The 21,223-nt window shown below is 31.7% G+C and overlaps 1 protein-coding gene across 2 annotated transcripts in view; it reads left to right on the top strand.

Moving 5' to 3' along the window:
* The window catches only part of LOC100870006 (Regulatory particle non-ATPase 2), a 46,679-nt gene extending 27,090 nt beyond the window's left edge, over positions 1 to 19,589 (top strand). The window contains exon 11 of one of the 2 annotated variants that reach the window (XM_086910694.1): positions 19,541 to 19,589. In XM_086910694.1, coding sequence (XP_086766820.1) covers positions 19,541 to 19,574 — 34 coding nt within the window. In that variant the 3' untranslated portion in view covers positions 19,575 to 19,589. Of the gene's footprint in view, positions 1 to 18,749; positions 18,775 to 19,540 lie in introns of those variants that run through there. The other variant, XM_086910695.1, reaches the window with a different exon arrangement.
* Positions 19,590 to 21,223: the final 1,634 nt, after the last annotated feature.

Raw genomic sequence — 21,223 nt, 5'->3', positions numbered from 1 at the left:
TACAATCAAAATTAGTAAAAGTACTATGAGATTGTGATGATCGGTGTTATTGGAATTTTATTCAATTCGTGTTCACTTTTTTACAAACATATAATTGCACGATATATATATTTACACGGATTTTTGAACGTGAAAAATACGTACGTTTAATGAAAATTATTTTATTTATGCGTCTACGTAAATATAAAATTCAGAGTTAGAAATTCAGCGATTAAAACGCTAGATGGTTCGACAAGGATAAAAGTGGACGACGGCAAATTCATCCTTTCTCGCACGTAATTTGAAAAGAATATCCGCGTCGAATGTTTGCTCGAGGATGGCAGTTAAAAGTAGATCCAGTAGACACGTTTATGAGTCTAATTCTTAGAATAATGAAACTTTATTTTGCGCGGCTTAAGGCGTTCTTCAGTTATTGCGAGCCCGTGAGCCGCGCAATTTTTTAATCTTCCGTCCGTCCAGGAACTGGAACGAAGTCGTTCGAAAAGAAAGGAAATTATAGGGGTTAGTTGTTGGAGAAAAAAAAAATTCTATGTTTCAATCCTTCCTTTTGATAATAGAATTTTGATTGCATTCCCCTTCCTTCCTTCTTTCTTGTTTCTTCCACTTTCTAATTGTTTTCTCGTTTCTTTCTTCTTTCTCGTTCTGTCATTGTCGTTTGAATTTCGATATACAAGTTTTATTATTATACGAATTTCATATTGTTGTATCATATCGTAGTATTTAAATTTGTAGTACAAATCTTAACTTTTAAATATCTTTATTAAAAGACATTTAACAAAGGGTATCAGGATATCAATCTCGAATAATTTTTCGATCGATTTTACTTCGACTCAGACGAAATAAATTCAAGCTTATTACGATACCGTGTTTCAAATTCTTACTATTTTTAATTCGATACGATAGAAGAAATATAAATACGATGAACAGGAAACTGAAATAGGATCAAAAACGAAAGAGACAATATTTTCAAAGAGAAATTTGAATGCTCGAAAAGAAAACGCTTCTCTTTAATTGAAATAAATCCTCTTCTTCCATTCAATCATCAATTTCTTTCTTTTCTTTCTTTTTTTTTTTCATTCCCGTAGATTTTGATGTACGCAACACTGGTAAACGATTCTCTATGTCGTTGGAAAATCCGTGGGACACATAGATATTTTTGGGTGGCTGCGCTCGTTTAAATTCACGTTATTCCGTGAAAAGCCGCCCCCACGTAATGCAGTTTCCATGTCTGTACTTGGTGACAATGAATCGGCCCCAGGGAAGATCTCGTGGGCTCGTTCGACAATTTACGAACAAAGGAAAATGATAGTTTTCCCCTTTCGACCCGCTTACAGATTTTTTTTAACCTATTTCGAATGAAGCGGAGAGGGTGGAAATAGGAGACACCCGTTTTCACCCAGAGTGTGTGTGTGTGTATCTGAGAGTAATTGTAAATAAAATATCAGACGAATCCTTTTAGGAAATTTTTACGTGAAATATGGTACATAAATTTTGAAAAACTTGTGAAATTTTCTTTTTTTTTTTTTTATATTAGAGGATGATCAAAAAAAAAAAAAAAAAAAAAGAAGAGTAGTACGAGAATTTAAAGAGAAATACAGAGACAGTTCAATTTTTGTTTGACAGAGGTGAATTTGTGTTTTAATATATTTTTTTTTATTTTTTTTATATAGGGGATAATCGAAAGAGATAATATATTAAGTGTGCCAATAAATGAGTTCATACAATTGTAACAACAAGTACGTATATTTAATATAGATCTTTTGAATAATGATTTGTCTGGTGTTGATATCTCTTAATACACGATTAATAATTATTTATTTTCAACCATTATTAATGACATAATGGAATTTACGAAGCGTATCGTATTTTTTCTATATTAGGGGATAATCAAAGAAGATAATATATTAAGTGTGCCAATAAATGGATTCATATAATTGTAACAATAAGTACTTAATATAGATCTTTTGAATGTTTGAATAATGATTTGTCTGTTGATATCTATTTTCCATTAATACACGATAAATAATTATTTATTTTCAACCATTATAATTTAATAACATAATAGAATTTACGAGGCGCAAGTATTGTTACATTTACGTATCGGGACGAAGAAAAAACGAGTTTGAGATATTAAAATATCAAGTGTAATTACGGATGTGCTCCACACTCTTTTCTCTGTGTATTAAATATCTCAGTTAACTGCCGCCAGGGTGCAGGAGATGTAATTTATACACCCAGAAGATATTATTTTACAATATCATCACGAAGCGAGAAAATATATCTCTAATCCGTTTTCATAATCCCCGTCTCCTCTTAATCTCCGCTTCACATCGTTTCATAAACGCGACAAAAAGGCGAGACGCAACGAGATGAGATCACGATATTCAAATTTTTTAAATGGCGAACGATTCTCTGCCTCTTTTTTTCACGTGAAAAGTTTCCTTGAACGTTTGCGTGAGAAAACGACGTTTCTTTTTTGCGCTGACATTCTTTCTCTTCATTTTACAAAATAATGTTCTCTTCGATGTAGATTCGTGTAAAATTTTGAATCGATTTTGGATCGTTCGATTTTTGCAATCGTGCAAAATAATGTTCGTGTTTCTCTTCGACGTAGATTCGTGTAAAATTCTGAATCGATTTGGATTTTTCTAATCGAATTGAAAAATTGTATATTTTTTTTTTTTTTTAGGTATTAAAAGATATTTTTAACTACATAAATTTTCCTTCTGTTTCAGGTAAGTGGGCAAAGTGCAACAAGCAAAGTTTCTACATTTCTTCCACGTGAGTTACGTTTTTTTTTTTTTTTTTTTTTCTTTACAATTTTTTATCACACAACTCGTTAAAACTTATTATCCATTGCTTCTTTTAATTCGATATTCGAGGTTGCTTTAACTTGGTTGAGCAAAAGAAAAAGTGGTTTGTAATACGAGACGAAAAGTCGAAAGGAAGTTTTTAATTCGAGAATAATAATATTACAACAAGCTCGAAGCTCTTATCGAAACAAAATAATGTTCTACTTTTGTTGGCACTTTCTTGCGAAAGATAACTTAATAATTTTTTTTTTTTCTTTAATTCAAACGTATAGCATAGCACTTTTAAATAAATCGTGAACACTGCTACGTTAAAGATCTTGAAATAAATTTCATTCTTGATAAATTTCAAATTTACCATTTAATCTATAAATTTTTGATTGAACACGATTTCTTATCGTTTCCAATATTTTTACGTACATCGATATTTTATAATTCCAAAGATGTATCAAAAGGAAAATAATTTTTATACCATCGTCATTGCTTCGTTGCGAGAATATTAACAATCATGTTCATTAGATTGTTATTATATTCCAACTTCTTCAATTTTCTTTGGTCTATCATCATGGTTGCTCGAAAAATAAATAGAATTATGGTCTCGTTACCGAGATTTGCATAATGAATATTATCTCGCGGAAAAATTGGCCGTCTCTCTGATCAATCTCATTTGAGAGGTATAATTAGTCGAAGATGAAGACACTGGTGAATCGAATCTGAAGGAATTTTCGTGTTTGCCTTGAGGCAGGAATATCAATAGGATTTAATTAATTAGTGTCGGTCTCTTATCGAAGATTAATGATGTCTCGTAAAAATATTAATCAAGGAAGGAATTAATTTTTTTGTTGTTGTAAATTATCACGATCTTTTATGTTATTTTTGTTTATTCCATTATTTTTATTTATCATCTTAATTTTCTTTATTTTAATTTTTTGTTATCATTGTTACATCTTTCTTATTTTTGTTTGTCACAATTTGTCATCTTTAAATGTGAATTGAATTTTATATGGAAACAAAGATTAGTGCACAGAATATTTTTCACTCTTAAAATTGGGAAATAGTTTATAGAAGCACATCTTGTTTTGAATTTTTAATACCACGAAAGAAAGAAATCGTTTATTTTCCTTTCCTTTGTAGTGATACTTATAATCTGCAACACCAAAAGTTTTTCACAAAGATGGTGTAACGTTTCCTTGTTACAAAGGAACAAAATCTATAGCCTTGTTCGAATATCCTGTTGCTGCATTTTTTCGTTTTTACTCTCAAACAATCCAACGAAAGCTATCAATTTTCACAAACGATTTGATCTCGCCTCCTCGTTACGTTTCACGCGAGAAATACAATTTTTTTTCACTCGAATAAAGATACCAAAAATTCAAGAATTTCAACAAAACTTGTCAAACTTGCTCGTTAAACGCCTCCTCGTTTCGTTCTTATTATTACTTCAATTGATTGACAAGAAAAATTGTGTTTAATACATAATCGAAAATTCTCGAGAACAATTTTTATTTCTCAAAATACGTAACAATTTCACATCTATCCACATTTCCTTTGAAATAAAAAAAATTTCTTTAATTTGTTTCGATATTAAATTAAACCTATTACTTATAACTTATTTTCGAATATTCGAATAAATTCATTTTTCTTAATTATTCTCATTTCAAATGGAAGGATGATATCTGATGAAAATAAACACAGGTGTGTTTCTCAAGTCGCTTATCGCAAAAAAGGATGAACTTTCCGCGTTTAGGCTTTCTTTTTTGACTCATCAACTCTCGATGTCGGCTGTCATATTCCTGCATCGCGGTGCTCGGTTTTACAACGCTTCGTGACAAACGCGATGAAACGTTGAAATTACGTCTACGACGGACGTGGAAATTGCGAGCTCCATTAGCTGGAATTAATTTATGAAAATTTTTGTTTGTAAATTAAACACTGTTCTCTTTCCGCTGTATCATTTTTATTCTTCCATATTTTCTCCCCTCCTCCCCTTTTTTTTTCATAATTCTTTATAAATGGAATTTGCTCGTTTATGAGAGATAAGGATTTGTGATTGATTACAGTTTCCTTTTTTTTTTTTTAAAAACTTTCAACTGGAAACTGACAGTGAGAAGTAATAGTTGTTAGCAATACAACGATGAAACGATAAGATAAACGTGGAAAAGTGGTAAATTAATGAAAGTGAATTTATGAAATACAGAGATACATAGAGGGATAGAGTGAAAGTTTTATCTCGGCTTCATCCGTTAAAACGAATCGATTGTAAACTCGAAGAATTAATCGTTTTAGCTTCTCTGAAATCTCTCTTAAATTTTCCATCCATCTCTTCCCTCTTGCAAATAACAACTTAATACCCATCGATATTCCATCCATCCCCTCCCTAAATTTTCTAATCTCAAACGTGACAAATATTATTCAAAAAACTCGTTATTCTATTTAATAGCGATAAAAAATAAATAAATAAATAAAAGAACAGTAGAAAGAGAGATTTAACGTAAAGCGCCGTGGTAAAACGAAATTTCCTCGAATTCTCGCCAAAGCCAATTCCCATAGACGTCCCGTTCATTAAGCTCGTTATACATTTTGCACATCTTCTCTAACCTTCTCCCTCTCTCTCTCTCTCTCTCTGAATTATTCAAACCGGTTTCTCCGCCCCAGTTTATTTCTCTTCATCTTCTTCTCCTCGCCTCTTAAAACTTGCTTCTCGCCAACGAATAGTTTAACGACTATATACGAGCCCATTCGCGTCACTGTCTCGACTTGATAAATTATTACAATTCCCAGTTTTCCCCTGCAACCGCTTCTCGTTCGAGCAACCAACAGCTCCGCCTTGTAACGCGGTTTCCTCCCGAAATGAGTAAACTTACACGGGGAACGAACGACTTGCCAACAACCTGTGCATCTTTTTTTTAATAAAAAACAAAAAAATAAAAGAAACGAATGGCGTGGTTGTCGTGAATTTTCGATGGAGAATGAAATGAAATGGTTTTACGTTTTGTTTTAAAAAAGGGGCGTGATTGTGGTTTGGTCGAAAGAAAAGAAGAGTGGAAAAAATTTAATTCGCGATTTTTTTGGACGAGGTTATCTTCGAGTTATCTGGTTTTGCAATCAAAGAGGAGATCGATACGCGTTTTCTCTTTGTTTACTGTGTTAATTCGATTCTTATTTCGAAGGATATTTAGTCTCGCGTCACCTTTGACGTCGTTGATATCGTGAGACAATTTCGTGCGTGGAGGAATAATCGTGGATCAAATAATTTTATAATTTTTATAATAATCTAAAATAATATAAATTGAAATTAAAGTTGAAATTATAATAATAATTATTATATTGTGAAAAGAAATTAAATTATCAGCATAAAATGAGTTTGAAATATAAATATAAATCGTGTAGAAATATTAATAAATTTATCTATTTAAATTGATTAATTTCAATGAAAGTTTTGAAACTTTATAATTGAAGATTAAATTCAACGCACTATTCTGCCATATTGAAATTTTAAAAGGATTGATTTTAAATTTTGATTTTTAATTAATAATGGAATTTCCACATGAGAATGTTTTAATGGTGGAAATGAATTTAATCATTCTAAAGAAGATTGATCAAATTTAAATAATATTAATCGTAATATTAATTGTTATTATCTAATTTTGCAATCAAAGAGGAGATATTTCGCGGTAAAATATCGATACGCAATTTCGCACGACTTTGTTTACCACGACGAAAGTCGATTTTAATTCGATTCTTATTTCGAATGTCGAAGGATATTTAGTCTCGCGTCGCCTTTGGCGTCGTCGTGAGATAATTTGTCGTGCGTGGAAACAATCGAGAAATAATCGTGTATTTTTATCCAGTATTTTTGTATGCAGTGTTTGATTAAATCTCGCTCGTCTCGATAAAATTCTTCGATAAAAATATTCTGCGTTTTTTTAGTTCAAATTTGTGTTGTACACTCGTGTTGTACAGCACGAGAGGAACGATATTGCAGCGCGAGATGTCTTGTTCTCGTGGCGCAAAGAGGCTTTAGATTAATTTTTAGTCGGAAAATTGCATAATGAAACGTTGCGCGAATATCTGTATGGTAGAGATTTAAATAAGAATGAATCTACGCTACTTCGATCATCCAGTAGAGTCAAACTCTGTTAATCAATTCAACGAATATTTTAACACCGCTGTTAAAGGGTTAACCACGGAAACGAAAATTCGGTTTCGTCGAACCGCTCTCGTATAATAATCAATTCACGACGATCCAAATAATTTATCATTTGGGCCACTGAATTTGAAAATAATTGGCCAATTTTTGATTAACCCTTTGCGCTCGAACGGCACCACTTAGATCGACGATTCGAACGGCGACAATATTTATTTATGTTTGGTTTTTTTTTTTTTAAATATCGTGAATAGATTCCTAAACTCTTTACGTATAATCTTATAAAAGTGTAGAATAATATACTATCAAATGGTTAGATTTTTTTTTTATTTCAAATTAGATTGTGATTGAATTTTCGGCGTTAGTTCGAGTTTGACAGTCGAGTGGCAAACATTAGAAATATTATTTTTAAAGTTTTTGGGGTTTTATAAGCATGAATTTGATTTTTCGTTATTGAATAACGAAATTATTTCTGTTCGTTAGAGAGAGGGAAAATAGAGATGTGGTATAAGAGGATGAAAAATAAGAATAATAGACAGTGAACGCGAGAGAGCACGTTATTCTAAGATTTGTTCTCGATAAAATAAGAAAGATGAAAGACAATTTTATTATATCAAACGACATTTTATTATGACACGTGCCCTGACCAAGTCGAAGATGCATCTTGATAATTACATCATTATTAAAATATCGCACAAAACAACAATATAGACTTTAATATTCGACAAATTTCTTTATACGTAAAGGTACGTAAGATATTAAAATATAAAAGTTTTATGCGTTAATTTATGCGTGAAATCATTTTAAGTTAGAAATTCACGAATGGGAAATCGTTTGAAGTTGTTGAATTCGCCTGAGTGCAAAGGGTTAAAAACGGCGGATTGAAAATGATTCCTCGCACTCCTATTGTGGATGATAATCCTATTGTGGACGAATATCTGTACGAAAGTAATTCAATGAAATGTGAGAGTGATTTGATTATTCGAATATCCAAAATTTGGATCAAATTTTTACGAGAGTGCGTTGGAAAATGTTTAAATGATAAATTGATTCGTCCTTCGATAATGGACATTTTCTCCCGTCGAATTTAAGTTTACGCGTAAATGCGATCGATCAGAGCGTGTATCTGTCATTGTCGTTCCTCCAAAGCCGATGCCTTTGATGCATTGGTTGCCAGTAATCGAGCATACAGTGATAACGGAGAATAGAGATTACAAAGGGGTGAATATTTTACAGGACAAATAGATGAAGTTTCAATTTTATAAGAGTTATATTGATCTGAGAAAAATGGATAATTTTTAAGAAGATAAATCATCGTCGAAAGGACGATATGTTATGATAAGCGAAACATTGAAAATTGAAAATATGTTATTGATAATATTCGTGGGAATGTTTCGTTGCACGTGATTGGAATAATTTAACGAGCGTTTGGATTAATTTTTATTTTCAGGATTTTAAGATGATTTTTTTTTTTTTTTTTTGTATTTTACGTTAAAGGAGAAGTAACGTATATACGCATGGAAAGGAATATAATTATTTTAATTTTATGTAATATTCATTGTTTTGAACAATGAAGCTTTGCATAAAAATAAGAGTGTATATTTGCACACGTGGAGCAGTTCGTTTCATTCGTAAATTTTTATTTTATTTTATTTTATTTTTTTTTTTTTTCGTGCTTGAGAATTTCGTAAATGAGGTCTGAACGAGAGAGAAAGGGATGCACGGAGCCGTGTATATTGTGTATAAAAAAAAAAGAAAAAAGAAAAAGTTTTTATTTCGCGCATTTGTATAAAAAGAACGATAACGAGAATTCAGGCAAATAGGGATAAAATCCCTCTCGTGTTCTAAATATTTTATTTGAGATACGGATCCACTTGCCCCGAAAAGAATTTATTTTGTAACGATCGGAGGTAATCGATAGAAAAATAAATATATCACTTTATAATATTCAAATCGTAATATAAGCTTTGATAAAACTTCATATACAATTCAACAATATTTTATTTCATTCCATCAAACTTACTTTTGTTATTTAATTACTTATGATAAAACCGATCAATTCTCGAATAATAATAATAAAATAAATAAATTTACTCTCTGGAAAAAAAACCGAACAACAGTTTGCAATGATAAAAATGATAAGATAAAGAATTCGCCAAAACTGAACGAAGTGAATCGATTCGATGTTTACGAATTTCACGACGACGACGAATTTTAAATTATCCAATTTTTTTAAAATAAATTAAATGCAACCTCGTAATAAAAATAGAAGAGCAATTCGACTTAATTAGCACATAAAACGTTTCCACAAGGTAAATAACATTTGGTTGACGCGGTGGTGGTGGGATCAAACTCGCGATTGGTTAAACACGCGTGGTTAATCGTGGCTCGTATAAATAAGGGGAGGGGGATCACGGAGGGCGCGCAACGAGATCATAATAATCGCGCAGTCGCACGTGTGTGTCGCGATTCGCCGTTGTCGTGAAAATCGATGAACGTCACTTCTCGATACGGATACGATCTTTTGTGTGGGCAATATTGCGATTGACAGAGAGGGGAAGAGAAATGGAAATATTGTTTAATGATTATCGATTTTTTGTTATTTATCGTTGTTTGTTATTTGGATCGAAGGTGTTTAATAAAATTTTTGGGATCAGTTAGGATGAAAATTTAAGAGGAGTTTGCAGTAGTTTTTTTTTTTTTTTGAAAGTTTATTAAGTTTTTGGTTTTTGGTTTTTTTTTTTTTGTAAATTTATATACAGATATAAGGATTATTTTCCATTTTAGATTAGATTTTTCGAAGTTTCGAAATATACAGGATACAGGGATTATTAGGATCTTTATTTTAAAATTCTGATTCATTCGTTTGTCTATTGTAAATTTAAAAATAATGATTGTTATTTGTATAAATATTTTCTGGATGTGAAAAAAATTTTTGGTGATAAATCTTTATGGAATATTGAATTCCATAAAGTTTATTTCTTTGATTCAATCTCGATGGCAATCTCATGAATAATGGAGCGAGGAAGGATGTGGAAATTATTGATCTTGGCACATTCTCTTGAAAAATAGTCATAATCGTTCCATGTTGTTAATCCATTCGGAAGAATATCTTCAGTAATGTACCTTGGGTTGAGAATTCTTCTGAAGAATATATTAAAATAACTAGTTGTGAATCATTGTGAATTTATGTAAATGCGGATGGAATTTTTTTTTTCAAAACTAAGCCGAATTAAGTGAATTAAGAAGAAAATATTTGTAACGTACGTTCCACCAATTCACACGTATTTTTCTCTCCGAGAGAAAAGTGATTTCTACGAGATTATTAGTTCAGTTATGATATTACGGTGAGAAATATGGGGTAATATAAAAAAGTAGCCTAATAAATGAAAACAAATTACTTATTTGGCCTCCTCTCCCGATTCTCTGTGCGTGTAAAACGCAAAAATTGTAAAAAAGAAATGTGTCTGTATGCAACCAATATTTATTAACCCTCTATAAGTGAAATTTGACGAAAGAAGTAATTTATTGCAGATATTTTTAATATAAATAAAATATCGTTTTAGATAAGTAAATAAAAATATTATTTCATAAAATTAAATTAAATTTTTCTATGAACAGTAATGCTTTCTCTATTTCTACTATTTAGAGAAAAATATAAAAGTAGAGTAAAAAATTATTCTTGAAACATCTCATTAAATTAAAACTCCAGATAGAATTCCATAAATTTCATAAATCAAATCATGGAATAATTAAAAAAAGCAATCAAAAAGATATGAAAAATATCCAGATAAAAATATACATTTATAATACTCAATTTTAAACCGATCATATATCGAAGTCTCATATAGTACATTTTCAAAATCAAGTCATATAACATCATCTAATTCTGTTCTCGTATCATATTTCCATTATAACGAGTAAATCACGCGAAGATTATACCACGAGGAATCTTATCAAAGAAAAATTTTGCGAGAGTGAATGCCAACAATCTGTCAGACATTCTATACTCGATACTACTCTCTCTCTCTCTCTCTCTCTCTTTCTCGATATTCTCGGTTCGAGACGCGAACACTCCATGCCCCAAGTGCATCTGGAAGTGACTCGAGTTTAAGCTCGGCTTATCCTCGTCCAGCTTTGATCGTACTCGACGCTCTGATTGACGCGCACAGAACGTAATATCCATACATAATCTTCTATTTACTCGCGAACAATTCTTTGATTGTGTTGGCCAATATCGAATCGTCTTGCTCTTTGAAAATTCTTATTCGTGTTGTAACTCTTTCCCTTTTGTCACGCGTTTTTCGTTTGTCTAGAGAGTTCACACTGATTTCGAGATAATCGTTTCTGGTTTTATCTTCTTGGATTTTTTTAATTATTCTCGAGTCGAAAAATCGGCAAAAGTATCTCTGAATTCGATCATGTAATTTTAAAAAAGGCGATTAAAATTAGAAAATCTTTGAACCTCTATAACTTCGAAGATAATGATTTCCGGTCGACGAGTGAACGATCGTTAAAACCGCGGAATCTTCCCCTTTAAAACGCACTTTTGTTTATCTCGATACGACTTCCGGTTCCCGAGATACCATCGTGTAAAGAAAAGATAATTTTTAATCATTCGCTCAAATCCTATTAAACTCTATTAAAATTAGGCGAATTTTGAACAGCTGTAACTCCGAAAATAGTTACTTCCGGTCGACGAATGAACGATCGTTAGAACCGCTGAAGCTTCCCCTTTAAAACGCACTTTTGTTTATCTCGATACGACTTCCGGTTCCCGAGATACCATCGTGTAAAGAAAAGATAATTTTTAATCATACGCTCAAATCCTATTAAACCCTATTAAAATTAGACGAATTTTGAACAGCTGTAACTCCGAAAATAGTTACTTCCGGTCGACAAGTGAACGATCGTTAGAATCGCTGAACCTTCCCCTTTAAAACGCACTTTTGTTTATCTCGATACGACTTCCGGTTCCCGAGATATCGTCGTGTAAAGAAAAGATAATTTCTAATCGTTTATTATCTCCATCCTTATTGTTTACTAGCACCTCTCGTTCGCACCTCGTCTCACTGACCTACCCCGAATTGCAGACAAGCGACAGACGCGATTCTTGGAATTCGTGTAATACGCGTGTTTCCAGGAAAAAAATGTAGGTCAGTGGATCGCGTGCCCGTTCATAATCACCGCGCTGTCTTAAAGTTACTGTGCAAACTTTGAGCCTTTATATCTCGGCAACGGATTGAGATATCGAGATAAAACAAAAAAGGATTTCAATGGCGCGTTTCCCTCTGTTTCTTGAGCGGGTTTAGATATAAATAAAATTTTTAGTTTATTCTCAAGTTTTTTTTTTATATATGGAAAATCGAAATTTCTTTCGCGTGAATATAACGATTTGTTTTTTTTTTTTTTTTTTTTTTTTTTCTCTAGTTAGGTGATCCACTTATCTTGTTTCAAGCCGAGAAAAGAGGAGGATCGGTTTTTCCGTGAAAACTATTCAACGACTTCCACTATCTCGTTTCTTTTCTTTCTCCGATACGGAGAAAATTCGATACCACTGTTGTAACAAGCTACGTTAATTTCGAAAATCGATACCTTGTTCGCTACTTCTCTTTCAGCTTAACATCCCTTTCATTTCGCAGTGAAACGGAGTATTTGACACTTTTGCGATATATGTATCGATATGGAACCCTCGTGTCTCTGTGATCAGCAGATTATATTTGGTTTATATATTTATTAACATGAAAATAAAAAAAGAAGAAGAAGAAGAAAAGGAAGAAGAAAAAATTGTGTTATCGAAAAGTAGAAAAGTATTTTAAGAAAAATTAATATTTAAAACCAATATGCTTTAATAGAATTTTTAATCCTCGTTTGAAATATAATTCAATCAAGTGATCAGAGAAATATAACCGTATTAAGAAATTAAAGGAACGTTCTTCTCCAAAATCCATTACTCCAAATACCGATAATACTCTTCTCCAATTAAACATTTCTTTCCCTCCATACTTTCTCTCTTTCTTATATTTATCCTCTAATTGAATTCTGATTCAAGAGAGAGATTAAGTATTTCTCGCCAAGCTTAAAGAAGACTGAAATCGACGATTATCTTTTACTCTAGAAATTTATAGTTGTCCAATCGTGTAATAAATCACTTGCGCGGGGGACAAGTGATTCAAACTCGAGCAACGAACAGTCGACGGAAAGATTAAATCGTATACTGCGATTTTTAAACAATTTTACAATTTCCTTGATAAATCGAGTTTAATATATATATTTTTTTTAACAAGAAGATCGATTCAACATTTTCGTGAATTTCTATTTAAAAAAATCTTTTTTCAAATTCATTCGCGAAATTTTTATAGAAGTTGTTTTTTTCAAAAAATTGAATGTTTTTGATGTTATGAGAGACTCTTAAATAGAAATGTCAACGCAGCAACGACCAGTTTGCTGAATTGATATGTCCAACTATTCTAAACTATCAGGTATTGTTGATAGGGATTAGTGTGCTTGACAGGTGTCTGTTATAACTGACAATCTTGTTGAAAGGGTTAAGTGGGAAAGAAATTTCAAAATTGATTGTTCCACTTGAATGTACTTTTTCTTACACACTTTCATTTTTTTTCTCACAATTTATATACAAATCATTTCAAACACATATATATTCAACACTTTTTCAAATTTGTTTCAAAATTCTTAAAATGATATCATTAACAAAAATTTATTTCTCCAAAAATTTGTATATCTTGTTTTACGTAAAATAAAACGAAAATTAATACAATGAAGATAAATTTCATGCATCGGTTTTCACTCAAATTTTCTTTCTGTGTGAGCTCAATCTTAGGTGTCAAAAAATCATTCTACGCCTAATCCGAATCAATTCATCCACTTGTACGCGTTTCCAAAGCCATTTAGGCGCACCTGGGATTCTCATTGCCAATGTTAATGCAGCATAGTTGCATTAACCAACTCCTGTTAACTGAGATTCGCAATCAGAGCGTACCCTGGTGAGCATTAAGCGAGTGACAATTTACCAAGCTTTCCCTTCCCCTTCGAAATTCATCCCTGCCGCGATTCCCTCGAAGGGAAATCTCAGTCGTTCTCGTTGTCGTGGTGAAACGACTACCTTGAAATTGCCATAATTGGCAATCCAGCGCAATTAGCTCTGCCCTGTGTCGGATGGAAAGATTCGAGGACAATTTTCGCATAATTGCTCGACCATTCGAGTTCGAATGCGTTTTCGAAGATTTGAAGCGGATCGATTATTCTGCTTCGATTATTCTGTTAATCGAGCGACGTTATAAACTGTAATTGTAACGCCAAATGCGTGCACAATTACTCTTAAAAATATCCAAATACAGAGATCGAAGGAAAATCCATGTTCAATTTTCAAGAGGATAGAACGAACAAATTTCTTGAAAAAAAATATACGATATGACAGTTTTATAATTAATTCATGCTACGTATTTGTTGAATTTGAAAAAATTATTAAGAAAAAAAGGTTATTTGTTCGAAACGGTCGACGGTTCATACCCATCGCTACCGTAGTCATGACGCTCTTTGATTAGCCAATGTTTTTCGCGAATAACTCGTCAACAGAGGCGAGACGAGAATTTTTGCAAAGGAAAAAGTTGTTTGAAATCATCTCACCAATCCTCACTTAAGATCCAGTTAAGATTTTTAAAATATTTTATATATACGCGATTGATCATAACGATGAATATTTAATTTTCATTTCCATTTGTTGTCGTAATAAAATACAAAAATCTGTTTGCGTTCATTGTTGCAAATATTGTATCAGTTCGGATAATAAGATATTTTGTTAATAGAACGTTTCGGTTATTTTAAGATATTTCCAGCAATTGAGATTCCATTGTATTTTATTTCGTATTTTATTTCGAGATGGCGCACTTGTTGATTTTCGACGGAGATAATTTTGCCCTAACGGCGTTACGACGGACGCTCTTGTACATCGATAAAGATTCTGAGAACTCCCTCTTTGAAAAATGCGATTCTTTCGTAAGCTTGGGAGATGGATATGTTCGAGCGGCCAGAGAAATGCTGGATTAAGGTCAATTGTCTGGAAGAAATTCGTTCGAAAGAAACTTATTTTTTGGGTATAACATTGGTAGAGATGGATTTTTACGGATGAGGGAGTTTTTCTTGACGTGTGCGTATATTCTTAACATTAATTGGACAAATTTTTTATAGATATGGCAAAATTTGAATAATTGAAAAGGATAGAAATAAAAAGGAGTATTACAGCGGACAAATCGTTACAATTCAAAGAAACTAGATACTAGTAGTTTCATAAATTTCAATAAGGTCAGATGGAAAAATTATATAATTCATTAAATATTGAGTAAACAGATTTTTTAATATTTAATCATAACACGTAAGATTTTATATACGTCATAATGATTTAATAAAAATATAAATTTTAATGTTTGAAATATCCGTTGAAAATATCTCGTCTATGTTAAATAATTAATTTACACGATAGAAGATATACTCAGGCGTTTTTCCTTTTTTTTTTTAACGTATAGACATTTGTATTAAAAAGTATACCGTCCTATTTACATATACGAGAACTAGGACGAATTAAATCGCTCTTATGAATTTTTAAATCTACGTGACCAAAAGGAATTCCTGATTGAGAAATGATCCAATTTGCATGTTAATATTCGACCATTATAGGTGTTTGTAGACTTCTTGTAATCGGGGATGCATAAATTAATCTCACGTCAAATTAATTCGATCCGTGATAATATTACCAATTCCTTTCGTTATTATAATTTTTATCTCTCGATGAATTTCAAATGTATGTATGAATAATTGAATAATTATATGAAATCGTTCATATAAATATTAAAATTCTTTTTTTCTAAATTAAATCAAATTCGGTATATATACTTGGAAAATTACGAAAATTTTGTATTGTCGAAAGATTTTTTTCGACGCTTATAAAAAGGTAAACGATAAAAGTTGCAAGAATCGAAAAGATGACGCAATTAGAGACCGGTAACTTCCAACGAAATGAAGTTAACGCGGAAAGGGAAATTAAATTCCAGCTGCATCCCCCGGCGATTCTGGGTTACTGTTGCATCAACAGCCTTGTATTTTCCGTGTTCCTTCGAAATTTCTTCGATCTCGTCCAAAAATAATAAACACAAATATAATTTTATTTTCATCGATAAAATTATTTAGTTTATTTCTTTATATTACGTATTTTTTCCATCAAGAAATCATTGCGATGCAATGAAATTTAATTTTCATATTGTGTTTCAAAATAAATTTTACTCGATTCAAAAACGAGATTTCTTTGTGCGATTATCATTGACTTGTACTCCTTCTTTCTGCCTTGCAACATTTACATATCTCGCTTCAGGAATATTTTCATCGACGTTCATTCATCGTCGATAATCGAGATATAAATTCTTGGCTTTTGTTTTATATCGATTCGAGGAATCATTAATGTTCTAAAATTTCGCGTTTCTTCTTATTCATCTATTCACATATCGTTGACGAAATTAAAAATTGAATTAGAATTCTTTTTTTTCTCGTGAATTTGGAGAATCGACTTGCGAAGAAAATTGAATTTACTTTTAAAGCTACACTTACTGGCAATCGTATTCGCTACTTTTCTATAGGAATCGAAGAATTATTATCGGGAAGCGGGATATTCGGAAATTTTGAAATTCCAAACGTCGTTCCTATTCCGATTATTCTAAGAAAATGAAGGTAGCGTGGAAATTGAATTTTTGGCGCGGGAGGGATTATCGGTGCGTTCAGAAATTGCTTGCATCCACAAATTCGCATTTTCCAACCCCTTCACAGGGATGATCGCCGTGGAAAAATATTCGAAGGGAGCTAAAGTCGGTTCTAACCCCCTCGTAACTATCGAGAATTAAACTTTCGAACAAGGATATTGAATTTTCACAGATATTCTCAAGCTGGACGTGATTTAATATTGAAAATTACTTATTTTATCGTTGGATAAAGATACGAGCAATCCTGTTTTTATTGCTCCTTCTACACTTTTAATATATCAACTGTAATTGAAAATGTAAATTTAAAAAAAAAGTAATTTATGATTTTCAATTATTTTTCGATTCAATTTAATTTACAATCGAAAAATTGCAAGTCTTTTTTTTTTTTTGAATTTTCAAGAGCATATTGAATTAAAATACTCATTATTCTTTCGCACATGGTTTAAATTTCATCTGTTTCACTTTAAACGAAAGTTTTATTTTCGATCTCTTTGATACAGTCGAATCTCAAAACTTGCCAACTTTCAGTTCAGAACAGAGTGACACGTTGAGATCCACACAATTGTGCAACGTGCATAGAACTCGAGGAATTCTGAAATGCGAGCACGTTCGCGGGAATAATAAAAATTGGGAAGTTTCAAGGTATCAGGAACACAGTTACCCTTCGCTAACTATCGTAAGAAAACAAACTATGTCAAGGGATAAAGTTAAATTCCGATTGTACATATAAAGAGAATTGTGTTATTAGTTTCACATATTTATTCATTATTCTGTAATATTTCACAAAGAACAATTGAGTACTTTTTATTCGAAATAGAAATGTTTTAAATTCTAGAATTCTTGAATTTATTTTTTCGTGCCCTAATTGCATTGCAATTGACAATCACAGCATATACAAAATATTCCAAAAATTAATCGATAAGATTTAATTAATGATTTCAAATTTCTTTCTTTGCAAAAAATTTTCGATAACGATTGAGTATCGACTATTTGTTCAAGCTCGACGATTCGTGAACGGTACATACCCAACACTATCGTCACATCGCAACGCATCCACACGTTCTGTGATTGGCTAATGTTTCTCTTTAATAATTCGTTAACAAGACTAAACAATTTCTTCAATAGCATTGAATATATACTACCGATACATTGCTTCAATTATTAATTATTTGTTCAAGCTTGACGACTCGTGAGCGGCACATACCCAACACTATCGTCACATCGCAACATATCCACACGTTCTGTGATTGGCTAGTGTTTCTCTTTAACAACTCGTTAATAAGGCTAAAAATTTTCTTCAATAGCACTGAATATATACCATCGAAGCGTCAGACAAAATATTTATAATTTGTAATTGGCCAGTGTTTCTCGTTAATAACTCGTTAACAAAACCGAGACGAAAATTCTTGCAAAGGAAAAAATTGCTTGAAATCATCCCTAGAATCCATCAATTATTCTTTTTACATCGATTTTCTGACTTCTTTGACATTTTGTTTCGACGTCTCACGCGAATATTTTCGTAAACGAGAGGCATAGAGATCGTTTTTCTCGCGATTCTCCCATCCTTTCTACTTCAATTCGTCGAAAAGGAGGAGAGGATATTCTCCCGCGCGGCTAAGGGTTAATTAACGTCACGTCGAACATAGATGGAAGCCTGGTTTCCCTTCTCTGTTCCAAACCTCTTTTGTCTCTCGACTCGTTCGTCCCTCCAAATCCATTTTTTCCACGGATCCTTTCTTCGATTTACCTCGAACGAAATGTTTACCAAACACTCGATCATCTCTCTATCATCTGGTTTCTGGTACTATCTCTTGTATATCTTGTCTGGTTCCTTAGTTAAATGTTCGAACAGTAGTATTCTCTTGTTAGTGGTGGAATTTGATTTCTTTTTTTCCACCTTTTCTGGGTTTAGTTTTCTCTTTCTAATGGGGGGGGGGGGGGAATGATGATCGAGTGGTGGTTTTGAATGTGGTTCCGTGGTTAAAGGAATTTAAATGGATTTATATTTGATTGGTGTGGTTGTAGGATTGCATGAAGGGAATTTGAAGCAGTCGAAGAATGGAAAAGAACAGAGTATAATCGGATATATCTTGTAACGTGAGTTTATCTCATTAGTTCTTTTTATTAAAATGAACGAAAATTTTTGTTTTTAAATTTTGTGTAAAATGTGAAATTAATTTTTGTTTTATTTTGTAAAATTTAGATATCGAAATATTTTCGAATGAAATTATATTTAAAATATAAACTAGTAAAATCTTTAGAGATTGAATTCAATTTGTTAAAAAAATTTGTACACAAATTTTAATTAAAATCAGAATTCTCGAAGCAGGCAAATTTTCTTTTGATACCATGCACGAACAAATTTAAAATATCAAATTACAAATTTACAAGTTCAAATTCAACGAAGCGCAACAAAAATTCGAGGAATACGAACGATATATCCAAAAATTAAACAATAACTTAAGAGAATATGATACACGATGATAAATTTCTTCGATATACCAATAGTACCAATTCTATCGAATTTGAAATCTCATATTTCATATTTCAAGTCTTCGAGATATCAATTTCGCGAGCTCGTTCCGTCGAAATTCTTTCGTTTCAATATCTCGAGCAAAAATCTTGTTTCATTTATTCCATTAGAATTCCTTTTCCATTGATCTATCGAAATAATATTAACAATCACGCGATTTAAACCTCTAATTCAATTGCACGGACGGTTTTTTCTTCCTCTGCTCTCCGGTATTCCATATGCATAATTTGCTCTTCCATCGTGACTTATCCGTTTCGCTTTTCAACCGAGTTGTTTTTCTTAGAACTTGGCTATTGATTAAATTTCCTGCTCGATGATGAATGAAACCGCATTGAAACCTGGCAACTTAGCATTTCTCAGGTTGAAACGAAAATTGTCTGCCAATCCCTTTTAATATCTTGGAAAGGAACATTCATCCATCGTTGGAAAGCGTCCTCGTCCCTCGACAGGGATTTTCGAGAAAGATAATCGAATATCGAAGCTACTAAAATTAATATGGAGGAATATCTTCAAATGCAAACAGATTTTTATTGCAAAAGTGATATTGCGGAGTTGAAATTGATTGTTGGATTCGAAAGATTGAAAATGCTATTTCATAAAAGAGGTAATTAACGTTTTATTCTTTATTATGTTACCATTTTTTTTTCTTGTGAAATAAACAAAATACTTTTGTTTCAGTGACTTTTCAAGAGGTCATAATTATTTTAAAATTGTAGAGAATTTAGAAAAATTGGCTATTTTAAAGTTTCCCTTTAATTTTATTAATTGAAATATGTCGTTTGTTTTTGAAAATGTTAGAAAATGTTTTAGACAATTGTTAATCGGTTTCAGAAGGGGCGAAATATGATGTACTTATCTTCTTTATAAATGGATTTATAAAGAATTTATGAAGAACAACTTTCTTTTTTTAAATATAATCGTATATTTTTTAATGCAGAAATAAATACAGCATTTATTATTCTCTATAAGAAATTACTAAGCTATTTATAGCTAAAAATTATTAGTTTGGTAGATATTTAATTACATAAAATTATCTTCCAAATTAATAAATTTTTGACATATATTGGCTTATTACTTTCTTCTAGAGAATGCCAAGATACATCGATATATGCATTAATAATCATACGATACTATTGAAAAAAGCAAAGTTGTTCTTCGTAAATTCTTTATGTGTCTATTCACGATAAACTAGATAACATCAAAAGTAGCCTCGTCGAAACCATTCAATTTTCATATTTTTTAACATTATAAAAAACAAACGAGATATTCCAGGCATAAAATTGTACGGGATACTCAGAATATTTTCATAGAATTTCATAGAATTAAAATTGAAAGATAGCAACATTTGTTTTAAGAGGTAAGTGTAAAAAAGGTAAGTACCAAACTAATCTTTAGTATTAAGAAAACTGTTGAAAAAAATTATAGAAAACCAAAAAAAAAAGACAGAGAGATAGACAGGGGCAAGTATACGTAAGTATAGAAATGGTAAAAATTTGAGGTAAGTATAAAATATATAAAATTTTATAAAATTTATTATTTTTTAAACAAACTAAAAAACCCTATCTTCTATCGACATATATTCTAAAAAAATTTTGGCCAAAAATTCGATTTTGTATTAGGAGAACATAATATGACAAGAGATAGTTCGAGAAATATTTCCTATAATTTTGGCAATTCTTAGAAATGACGTCAAATTCTCGGAATCTCTGAAATTCTTGGAAATGACGTCGAGTTCTCAGAATCTTTAAAATTCCTGGAACTTGGGTCTAGTTCTGTTTATCTCTAAAATTCTTGGAATTGACGTCAAATTCTTGAAACTTTTCGGAAGTATCCACACAATCGATCGACATATTTCGATGTATTTCGCTTATTTTTCGAGATATTAAAAAATGTTTCGAATAAAAACTCACTTGGTTTCGAGGGGGGCACGTTCTGCTGCCGTTCACTTTTTTATAGATAGAAGGGT

This window comes from Apis florea, unplaced genomic scaffold (assembly GCF_048593485.1).
Source record: "Apis florea isolate Af1SG1 unplaced genomic scaffold, ASM4859348v1 contig_3195_pilon, whole genome shotgun sequence".
In the NCBI taxonomy this organism is placed as follows: domain Eukaryota; kingdom Metazoa; phylum Arthropoda; class Insecta; order Hymenoptera; family Apidae; genus Apis; species Apis florea.
This window is presented reverse-complemented; position numbering and strand designations above follow the sequence as displayed.